Source organism: Tasmannia lanceolata, unplaced genomic scaffold (genome assembly GCF_043159265.1).
Source record: "Tasmannia lanceolata isolate RefF3 unplaced genomic scaffold, GAP_Taslan_0.1 ptg000002l, whole genome shotgun sequence".
NCBI classification, from domain to species: Eukaryota; Viridiplantae; Streptophyta; class Magnoliopsida; order Canellales; family Winteraceae; genus Tasmannia; species Tasmannia lanceolata.
Window position 1 is genome coordinate 46540672 of NW_027518679.1, and position 11980 is coordinate 46552651.

Below are 11980 nucleotides of genomic sequence, written 5' to 3' on the forward strand. Positions count from 1 at the left end.
CCTAACTCCAAAACAAAAACTTACAGCAGTAGCATTCTTAACATCTTTGCTGGCTTTCAGCAAATTTTCTCGGTGATTCTGAAGCAACACAGGATGATAAGCTTTCCGCAAATACAATGTCCATTTTGTCTTATTTGGGTAAGATAAAGAGGCCATGTCAAAGGTTTTCTTGCCCAAAGAGAGGTCTTCAGCCATTAGAGGTTCAAGATTATTGCCAGCAAAAGAAAAATCAGGGCATGTGCCTCCAAATGCAAGACTGTATTTTGCTCGAGCAGTTACCTGCATCTCAAGGAAAACAATATTAAATAGTTTGTGAAACGATCATATACAACCATGAGACGTAGGAAGGCATTTGAAATACCAACCCATAAAATAGACTTTTCTGGAAAACAAACCATGCTCATTATACCGGGTAGAGTCCGGATCAAAAAAGTTATTGATACCTTCAATTGTTTTATAAGAGGTCAATCCTTAAAGAAGCTCATTAAACCAGGTACAGTCCGGAACAAAAAAAGTTATTAATACCTTCATTTGTCTTATAAGAAATGAATCCTTCAAAGAAACTAACCATGCTCATTATACCAGGTAGAGTCCGGAACAAAAAAGTTATTAACAACGTCAATTGTTTTATAAGAGGTCAATCCTTCAAAGAGAGTAAGATGTGAATTATAACCTTAGGCAATAACAGGTCTAAACAGTGGTCTCATGTCATCAACATAATCAATAGAACTGTGAGTTCACCCACAGACAGCTTGGCATGGAAAATTTTTGTCCAACCGCTGGGTGCACCACTAGAACTGTTTCAATTTGTGATGCAGAAATTACTCACCAGATACCTCCGAGAAGCTTCAAAAGATAATTGAGGAAGAGTAAAAGAGGAGAACCAATGGACCTTTACAGCTGTCATCGGCATACTAATTGTTGATGTCCGCAGACCGCACAATGTCAGATGTGACACAATTTCAGAACCCCTTTCAACTTTTCTGGTAGGATTTATATTGAATTTCTAGAATTTTATGCAAGGTTTTGAGGACTCCGATTAAGGAACCAGTTTTAGTCAAACTATGGAAAGAGATCCAGCTATTCTTTAGGAGTGTCTGAAGGGAAGTGGCTCTTATCTTCAGTACAAGAAGATTATTTCTAGTAAGGACGAATCTGGTCGACATCCTAGTGATGGCTACCTTCAAAAATTCTGTCAATGAAGTACAATTAGAGTGAGTGAAAAAAGGTACGATGATATGGTGTTTTACAACTTAAATTGTTTCATGAAGGGATGATTGAAAGGATGAGCCTAGAGCAAAACAAGCAGAAACAATTGCAATAGTAGAACCGTTAAACATAAGTTTTTGGAGCACTCATTCTGAAAAAATGACACCGGGATTGAAATAGTTGCGGGGCATTTCACACAAGTTATCAAGCTTCATGGAGGGGATGGTGGGTTCATAGATAGGGGTGGTTATTCGGTTTAAACCGAACCGAATAGACCGAAATTTGGTAACCGAAATAATTTCGGTTACCAAATTTCGGTAACCGAAACCGAACCGAAATTATCCGAAACCGAAACGAATAAAGTTTGGATCGGAGGGCTAGGATCATCCGATCGAAATGATTTTTTGAGCACAACCTAATTAAGTTGTGATTAATCAAATGGACGGTTTTGATCATCCTATGGAGTGCACATATAGCACTTTTTTTTGGAAAAAATGGTTTTCATCCATAATTTCGGTTATTCAGTTAACCGATTTTATTTTATTTTTTTTTTATTTTTTTTTAAGGAAACCGAAACTGAAACCAAATAACCGAATTTCCAAAAAAAAAAACCGAAACCGAACCGAAAAGAAAAAAACCGAACCGAACCGACCAAGTCGGTTCGGTTCGGTTATTCGGTTTTAACTGAATAATACTCACCTCTATTCATAGACACACAAACATTTAAATTAAAACGTTAATCTCTAACAATTCAAATCATTTGTGGTGAGATATTGGTTGATCCCAAAAGAACATGTAGAGAAAGTTACCATGTCCAGCTGAATTACAGCATTTAACAAATTATGAATGTCGTCAAGGTCTGCCCGCATCTAGAAAGAAGATACTACATGAGATAAACAAGGACAGTAAAGGAAGAATATTAAGAATTCTCAGAATCACATTTGTACTGACAAGCACACCTTATCTGTTAGCTTTGAAAGAACATGCCCTTCAGCCTTTGCTACTAATGCCCTCGCTTGTTGCAACTCATCATTTAATGGAACGGCAGAGATTGGCTCCACCAAGCTCTCAAAACCTGAACCACTAATAAAAGGAAATGTTATCTATCAGGCATTTAATAATTAAAAGTTGAATAAATGATAAGAGTGAAACACGCAATACAATTTTCCAGCACCACGATTCAATAACTTCTGAAAAATAGTAGAAAACTCAATCAAGATCGGGTCAATCGTAAAATCACTACAACCGAAAAATTAAGAGCTCTCATAATTTCAATAAAGAGAGTGTTAACATGAGCCATTCTTGTCCCATGGCCACTTCAAAACTAACAGTAACGCCTGAAAAAGATTGTGCCTCCTCGCTTTCAATATATATATATATATAGAGGAAAAGGATTGTACGCTCGAGTGTACCAAGCTTATGGTACGCTCGAGTGCCTAATCACATGTGGGCTCACTTTGTTAGGATGATCCAAAGCATTCATTTGAAAGGCCCTTACATAGATGGGGTGTGTACCAAAAATCAGCTCCATAGGATCATCCTAACCCATCCATTTGTGGAGGGCAAAATGGACAGACCACAAATCTGCCCATTTTTGCCCTCCACTTTTGGAGGGGTTAGGATGATTCAATGGAGCTGATTTTTGGTACACACCCTATCTATGATAGGGCCTTGCAAATGAACGCTTTGGATCACCACAAAAAATGTGGGACCCATGTGCTTGGGGCACTCGAGCGTACCATAAGCTTGGTACGCTCGAGCGTACAATCCTTTTCCTCATATATATATATATATATATATATATATATATATATAGAACCTACGAGAAATGAAAAATATGATCTACACATTCACCATTTGATGCATATATGGAGTTTAAGGTTCTGTCAGTAATACACTCGAAGATTACATCATTTCCAAACAATTAAAATGTTCTTTTGTAACAATTTCAAATTACTGACATAAGGTTCACACAATTAGCCTCCTCAAACTGAGAAATTTGATCCATTGATGGCTTTATAGTGAGATAATTAGATAAATATGTTGGTCGTGAGAAAAATCTCTTGGTCACAATATCTGCAAGTTGATCTTTCAATATTGCAAGATGTTACTTAATTAAGGGTATTTGCTCAATCTAAGTAATAGTTTTGTGCCTCTTGCATTATATGTTGTAAATAACTGCATTATTGCATTGGGTTTTGAGGTAAGGTGGTATGTCCCCCTCGGTAACTCTTTCTCCAATTAATAAAATTTCAGATGTCACCCCAGGTCCCTAGATAAATTCCAAGTTAAAAAATTTATTTAAAAGACTAATAAGGTTTTAAGGTAAGGTGGTATTTCCCCCTCGGTAACTCTTTTTCCAATTAATAAAATTTCAGGTGTCACCCTAGGTCCCAAATTAATTTCAAGTAAAAAATTTATTTAAAAGACTAATAACAAATATAAGTAGCGAAACCAAAAACCAGCCACAAATAAAATTACTACCAACCTTTGTAACAAAGATGAGATAAATTTCATACCAAGCCTTGCTTCTAGACCCTACAGATTAACTCTTGGCTGGAATAATGCTAAATAGTGACAGAAAACATATCATATCTCAAAGATACATATCCAACATATGATGTACCAAAACATAAGATGACAGAAAATCTGATCCTATACTCTATCAGGCAATCATGTACAATATGAAGCCCTGCAGTAATGGTTTGAAAGTCGCAGCCTCATTTTGAATAAGAACACTATTTTTTTTAATGGTAATAAGAACACTATTAATACAAATATAGAGTTGATTTTATATTAAGGTAACTGATTCAGCATATAATTTTTTTTGGCTTTTGGGAATGATAGACATGTGCCCTATAAAGTAGTAAACTTCAAACTCTCAAACCATAACTATTTCCATGCATAATGACGATAGGTTCTGCAAAATTGAACATTAAATATTCATCATACCTAGACAATAACAACCCCTTAAAAGTTGTAAGCTGATCAGCCCCCGATTTTATGCACCATCTTCCGTCAATATTACTAACTTCCTGAAGAGATAAAAATTGTAGTTTGTTAAGAACTTCAATGACAAAAATAGATATGAAATTCATTTCCAACCAATAATACCTTACCAGAGAAGATGTATCATTCAATTCATTCCTAATTAAGTTGTCCATTAGTTGATGTAACTGGATAAGAAAAGACAAGAACTCAACATGAGAAATATAAGAAACTACGAATTAACATGCTAGTTGTATGAAATTGCATGACATAATACAAATAATATGTGCAGTGTTATTTACTATGAATATCAAAATTTTCACTGTAAAACAAAGAGGATATTTCATGAGCTTCTAGTATCCATTCTCTTTATGTAAAAAGGAAAATATTTTAATTACTTAAATAGCCACATCCATCTCATGCATTCACAATCTCACAAAATTTGTATCAGACACATTCTATCCAAATCTTATACAATACATGTATCCATGCCGAAGTAACATAAGACCAAAGTGCGTTAAGTAGAGACATAAAGAGCTCTGAATTTAAAGCCCGGCTCAAGTAATAAACATCACTAATAAACTGCCCATATTTTTTGTAAACAATGACTGTTTCTTTACGTAGTTGAAATGGTGATGGTAGCCATGTAAGAGGTGTGGAGGCACGAATGAGTATGTTGGTTTCATGGGAGTCACTCTATTTGGTTCAAAGAGTGATGGATGAAATTTCATGATTGGCGACTGCAGTTTACAGACTTTGAACGTTTGAATATTGTGCACTTTAACATTCAACTCCTTTTAGAAGCCTTTTTTTGTTAAATTATTTCAAACCGGTCATAAATTAAAATATGGAATTTCCCTCTAAATAACAGATAGATCGAATTGCCTACATATATATATTAGAAGCATTTTTCTGAATTAAACAGAGGTGTACCTTCCTTTCAAGCGTCCGCACTTGCTCACGAAAGCGTTTCAGATCTGAACTCTGAAATGAATGAAAATTTCAGGAAAAGACTCGGGCAATATGTCATTGGACAAAACAAGAAAATAATCTATATTTTCCTTGAAGAAAAAGATATTCAATTTGCAATAACAAATGGACAAAATAAGGAACAGAAGTGTAAAAGATTGAATTGCAAACACTCATACAATTCAATGGATACATATATATATATATATATGTATGTATATATATATATATATTATATATATATATATATATATATATATGTATGTGTGCGTGTGTGTGCGCACAAAAGATGGAATATCCCTGAAATGTTCAAGTACTTTATTTCCAATGAAAAACACATGAATTGGTAAGGTCATGTTCCGGAAAAACTACTTGAAACAAGTTATATTAGTTTGAAATTAAGTTCAAGGCAACATATAAGGGGCATTTATGGCATAAATTTGCAAAAGTAAAACACATAGCAGTATCAGAGCTATAATAACTATTATTGGATATTAGTTCTACAAGAATTAGAAGAGACATGTTCTTTACTCTTTTGGCTATGTGGAAGCCACTCTAATCTAGTGGATCACGGATTTTAGCAAAATTTCCAAGGAAAAAATCAGATCTAGCCTTTGATCTATCCTTAAATCACATATGTGGGTCAAGCTTAGCAATCCTCGGTGATACCAATCGTATCTAACCAATGGATCTAGAAAAATCAAGTCAATTTACAAATGGAGATAACTCGAACTGACCTTGCTATTCAAACTTAGATCTTTTCAAAATGATCCTCACAACGATAATAATAAAACCTCCACTCGAACTTTTAAACTTGAAATCAACAAATACAGAGAAGTTCACGACATTTGATAGTTGAGATTACACCAACAATAAATCGGATAACCTTTCTGATAATTTTCAGTAAAAGAGTTTTAAATTTTAGGGATCGAGATTTGTGCTTCTAAGAAAATGAAAGGAGTTCTTGGGGTTTTAGAGCTGAATAATCATAAAAGACTGGGAGAATTGGGAGATGTAGTTTCTTGTATGGAGAAAGTCATGAGACGACTGGTTCTTTAGCTAGGGAGCTATAGCCTTAAAAGATTTAAATGTCCTTAGAGAACTGGTGTTTTAAGATAGACGCTTAAGGCTTAAAAATATAAAGGTGATTTTTAAGTGTTCAGGGCTATAGTGTGAAATTTGACCATACTGCTGTTAACTTGTTACCGTTTTGAGACGCATACTTCTGCATCGAGTATCAAATTGGAGTCCTTCCTAAGAGTTGGAGATTTTTTATTATTTTTATTTTTTGAAAATGGCAAGAGTTGGAGAATATTCTTTGGGAATTAAGGTAAAAAGATATTATATAGGTTTTATGGTGATCAAAGTAGAAGTAATCCTCCCCACCAATTAAGATAGCTCTCTTACAAAAGCAGTCAGCTTAGATGACTAATTAAAATAGCTTTCATTCAACTCTTAAGAAATAGCTTTCATACAAAAGCTGGTGGCTTATATGCTTCTTATTGCTTTTCTAGTCTGTGTTAATGAAGAACAAGAAATTCAAGAATTAAAATATATGGTTAGAACACAATCCAGGCATGTGTAAGGTGCGTTCCGGTAAGTACCTGTGTTTTCCAACAAGTTTGCTATTTCTTTTTTCTTTTTTGAACGGTGCAACAAGTTTGCTGTTTCAAACCAGTATTTTGCTAGTCTACCAAGCAAACAAAATCCAAAAATAAAAATCTGGGTACAAGGTACGTATTATTTACTCGAAAAACATAGTTGCACAAAATAAAGTTAATGGAGAAGGAAAGAGAAGGCCGCAAAGGAAGACAACCTTTCAAAGTGTAAACATAAATGCCTACGATTGCTGGAACTTTACGTCCATATAAGGGTCACAATTTTCATAAAATCATCCAAATAACAAAGCAATTCAATCTGAAACACAATTTTGTGGTCCAAATGCAATTACAAAACTCCTGTTGGATAGAAGATCTATTAATTAGTTCTATTTCCATTTATTTTTTCTCTATATATGTCTCTGACCATACTCATAGAATCATATTTGACTTCAGACTACCTATATCATAGTAGAACCTGGCTAAGATTAAAATTACAATCAGACCCAGTAGAAGCTTTCATTTTGAAAGTAGAAAGTCATTTACATAACAGAAAGCATTGGAATTCATATCATTAGAGTTTGACAGCTAATTTAAAACGTCACTGGATAACTTATTGTTTGTGGTTGTTTATTTTAAAAAAATTATGAAATGGCGATAACTTTCCAGAATCTAAACACCAAGAAGACATCAGCATAGCATAGGTTTTAAAGAACACACCGCAGAATCTTTGACAGAACCATCGTCATCTATCACTTGCTGGACTGACTTAATCAATGCTCGATTTATAACCAAGTTCATTACCTACAGGAAAATTCATAAAACCATGACGATTAAAATCCCAAAAAAGGGTGTGATAACAAATTTTAGCACTATAGAATACTAGTAAGGAAATTACCACTTCCGTAAGAGGCATGAACCGATTGTGCCAATCCATGTCTTCCTTGATGGCTGCTTTCAGGGAAGATTGCAATATGTCAGTGAACTGTAGAAGGTTGGCAATTGCCATTGCTTCAAGTCCATCCAGTGGAAGGGCCCTTGCGGCACGATTAGTAGCGGATTTCACCTTCAAGAATAAGAAAATATAAGATTATCCAAAGCTGCAAACCTGTTCACATAGGCAGCATTGTACCATCGGTTGAAGCAAAGGACAATCATCTCTACAGTCTCTACTAGTTTACGAGGGACGCCAAAGAAAGAACAGGAAAGAGAAAAGATGAGCTCAAAAATATGGAGTGAATAATATCATTATATATAGATATATTTTGATAAAAAAATGAAATGTCATAGTCCAATTAAAATTTGGAGCATTTGATCAGTTGATAGTACCTTAATTTTCATTAATGTTAAAATTTTATTGTGCCTTCTTGCCAACCATAATATTTAATACAAAACAAAGCAGAAATACAACAAGTTGGATAACATAGTTGTTGTGCAGATCGCTTGTATTCGGGCAGTGATACAGCAACCTAACGGATTAATATGCGTGATACACACGTGGGTCAAGCTGTGTTCTAGCAGTGATGCAATGCAAAAATTTGACATGAAGGATCTAGGTGCTGCTAAGAAAATCCTTGGGGTGGAAATGAGATAGGACAAAAAAGGGGGTGTTTTGGATTTCGCGGGCTAAGTACATTGAAGAAGTGCTACAAAGGTTCAACATGGAAAATAGAAAACCAGTTAGCACTCCTTTGAATGGCTACTTCAAAATGGGGAAGCTCTTATGCCCATCTGCTAATGAGAAATGAGCAAGCATGTCTTAACACCCCTTATGCTAGTGTCATTGGTTAACCGTTGACTAATATATACAATGGTCCGTAAGAGGCTAAATATGACTCATGATGTGAGTGTAGTAAGTAGATATATGGCGAATACGGGAATAGAGCATTGGCACGTTGTGAAGTGGATTCTCGGATATTTATAGGGCATAACAAGTTTTGGCTTGGCGTATGGCATGGACAAAGCTGAAGATGGGTTGACAGGCTATATAGATTCAGACTAGGTAGTAGCCTTGGATGAGAGGGGATTCGCTACAGGCTATGTGTTCACATTAGCAGGCAGGCCTATTTATTGGAAGGCTTCTCTTCAATCTACGATCGCCTTGTCGACGACATAGGAAGAGTACATGGGAGCAGCTGAGGCTGCAAAGGAAGCTATTTGGCTGGCTAAATTGGTTCGTGATATTGGGCTGAAATAGGGAAAAGTCTTATTGCACTATGATACAGTCAAAGTGCCATACATTTGGCAAAGAATCAAGTATACATGTAAGACATCATAAGATAAGAGAATGGGTGTCAGATGGAGGTATCAACTTGAAGAAAATATATACAGATGGCAATGCAGCGATGCAACGTATGCATTGATAATATCAATTACAGGGAACAAGTTCAAGTATTGCTTGAACATGGACAGTATCAACAGTTGCTGATGATTGGTGAGGCACCTCATGGAGTGCGTGGGGCACCTGATGTGCTTAAAGTGCGGAACTGTGTTCCAGAGAGTACATAGTGGAGCTTATCTTCAATTGTTTGCAAAATTCAAGCCAAGGTGGAGATTGTTGTGCTGATGGCTTGTATTCTGGCAGTAATACTGCACCCTGATGAACTAATGTGTACGACGCACACTGGTTGAGCTGCCAGTGTGCAGGGGCAGTGCGCCCCTGTTGACGTTCCCGGGGCAGAGCCCTGAAAGGAAAATTTAATTTTCGGTTTGCGCTAAAAGGTGCTTCGATAATTTTCTTGACTTAGTAACATTGATACATAAACCACATGTTAGGGTTACATTGTGCGAGATTTTCTTTGAGTTTTCTTGGCCAAGGAGATTTTTTAACAATTAACCGAAATAGGAAACTCTTCTCCTGTGGACATAGGCACATTGCCAAACTACACAAATCTTGTGTTCTTGTTTGTTCAATAGTGTTTCTTGCATCTCTTCTTGATTCTTTGCTGCAATCATGTTTGATCCTTATTTGAGACGATATTTCTCGGTTTTCGACAAAAGTTTGTCTTCTATTGTCAGTATACATCAGTTCAAACCATGCAAACAGAAGAAATTGGTGTATAAGTTTGATCAAAATACAAAAATGCAGGTAATATGAAACAGTTGGAGAGCTAAATGACTGCCGAAACATTAATGACAAAAACTTACAACAAATTGAATTTACATTCTAAAACGTTTTAAACACGCTTTTTTGGTGACTTTATCCCTTCTTTATTTTGTAAGTGACAAAATTTTCAATGTGTTCTTTTTGTGTTTCCATTTTTTTCACTAAGTTTTTTTTTTTTTTTTTTTTTAAGCAATACCATATTAAATTTAAACTTTTCCCGTCCTGTTTCTTTTTTGCCTAATCACATTTTGCTAACTATGATTGTGATAACCTTTGACTGTTGGTTAAATAGTAAAAGACAAGGTGAGTTAGTGAAATTAAGAAAAACAAGGTAGTGCGAATATTAGTATCCTTCGTTAATTAATATAGGCTACTGATATTAGCACTACAATGTTTTGATAATTGCACAAACTCCTCTTGTCTTTTCTATTTTAATTGCCTTCCTAGATCTTTTTGGGAACCGTAATAACATTTGACAGCTGCTTAAATAATAAATAATAAAAGACGAGGAGTTTGTGCAATTATCAAAACATGGTAGCACTAATATCAGTAGCCAATTACAGTTCCCAAAAGGCTCTAGGAAGCCAATTAAAATAGAAAAGACCAGAAGAGTTTTTGCAATTATCAAAACATGGTAGCGCTAATATCGGTAGCTAATATCAGTAGCCAATTACAGTTCCCAAAAGGCTCTAGGAAGCCAATTAAAATAGAAAAGACAAGAAGAGTTTGTGCAATTATCAAAACATGGTAGTGCCAACATCAATAGCCTTAATATAATATAATAATTTTACCAAAGCAATATCAAGCCCACTGAAGTCCATTCCACTAACACCATACTTCAACATTTCAACAGCAGCAGTAGTTTCTGCCAAAAGATGTTTGCTCTCATCATAGCTCTTATCCACACACAAAAGCTGAGCCTGAGAAATGACAAAACTCATAAAAAAATGCAAAAATTCAAGAAACCAAAACAAATGCAAAGATAATAAAGACTGAATCAAAGAAGTAGAAAAGAAAAATCAATGAGACCTTGGTTGATTCTCGACCTAACGAAGTGCCTGCGAACGAGGCAACGGAATCGCAGACCTTATGCCATTCCAAGACCCTGAGACTGTCCAACAGAACAGAGGATTTTTTAGGGCTTTTGTTTGAATTGGATTGGAGGGGTTTGAGATAGACACGAGGAGTTTGAAAACGAAGGAATGGGGAGAAGATGGTGGGGGTGCAGAGAAGCGAAGGTGAAAATGTTTTAAGGAGGGTGGGGGGTGGATTTGTAAAAAGAGAGGGTGGGGAGAATTTTGTGGGTTTATGGGACTGGAAAGGAGGGTTTGTATTTGGGGCACGTAACATTATTTGTTCGAGATGCAGAAATTTCTTTTCTCTAGTCGGAGGAGTAGTCGGAGGAAGAGGATAAAATCGAGAGGGATTACGCTTGACGCGCGTGTTAGTAGTCTGTCCATGGCACGTGGGGTGCAGCATTTTTTATTTTTTTTTTGGCAAAATAGGGAGTATGGGATCAGGTTGAGGCCAACCTTAACCCAACCCAAGATAGCATTCCCGTCCTCGACCCTAACCATAGCCTCGGGTTGAGGATGGTAAACCCTAACCCAACCCGCCTCCAAATCAGGTTGGGTTAGGTTCGGGTTCATCTAGAGCATAAAAGAAAAATACAATAAAAATACATAATTCGAAGAAAATATTGATAAAATTAGAGGATGGAGGTTGGGTTCAGGTTGCCGAGGCCTCAACCTCAACCTCAACCCTAACCCAACCCAAAATAAAATTGGGTTGGCTTTTCTCAACCCTATTCCAACCCAACCCGGGGCAAAATTGGTCTGAGGTTGAGCCCGACCCAAGTTGTACCCATAGATATGTCATATTTGGATAATGACACTCATTTTATCTTGCACTATTGTCTACCGGAACCCACACAAACTTCTTTTTTTTAAATGTGATGCGAACTCATCTTTTCTTACGCTTCTTTAATGGGAAAATGATAAAAAAAAGAAAAGAAAGGGGAAATGATATCATCACAACCATGTTTTAATAATTGCACAAACCAGCTTGCCTTTTCTCTTTTAATTTGCCTAAGAGAGCTTTTTGTGAACTA

The 11980-nt window shown here is 35.9% G+C and overlaps 1 protein-coding gene across 2 annotated transcripts in view; it reads right to left on the reverse strand.

Moving 5' to 3' along the window:
* LOC143875823 (DNA mismatch repair protein MutS, type 2) overlaps positions 1-11364 on the reverse strand; it is a 30038-nt gene extending 18674 nt beyond the window's left edge. The window contains exons 1-10 of one of the 2 annotated variants that reach the window (XM_077377418.1): positions 10900-11364; positions 10662-10790; positions 7663-7830; positions 7485-7568; positions 5131-5181; positions 4329-4385; positions 4162-4244; positions 2169-2292; positions 2019-2078; positions 25-279 (exon numbers count right to left, since the gene is read on the reverse strand). In XM_077377418.1, coding sequence (XP_077233533.1) covers positions 25-279; positions 2019-2078; positions 2169-2292; positions 4162-4244; positions 4329-4385; positions 5131-5181; positions 7485-7568; positions 7663-7830; positions 10662-10790; positions 10900-11349 — 1461 coding nt within the window. In that variant the 5' untranslated portion in view covers positions 11350-11364. The remainder of the gene's footprint in view (positions 1-24; positions 280-2018; positions 2079-2168; positions 2293-4161; positions 4245-4328; positions 4386-5130; positions 5182-7484; positions 7569-7662; positions 7831-10661; positions 10791-10899) is intronic. The other variant, XM_077377423.1, reaches the window with a different exon arrangement.
* Positions 11365-11980: the final 616 nt, after the last annotated feature.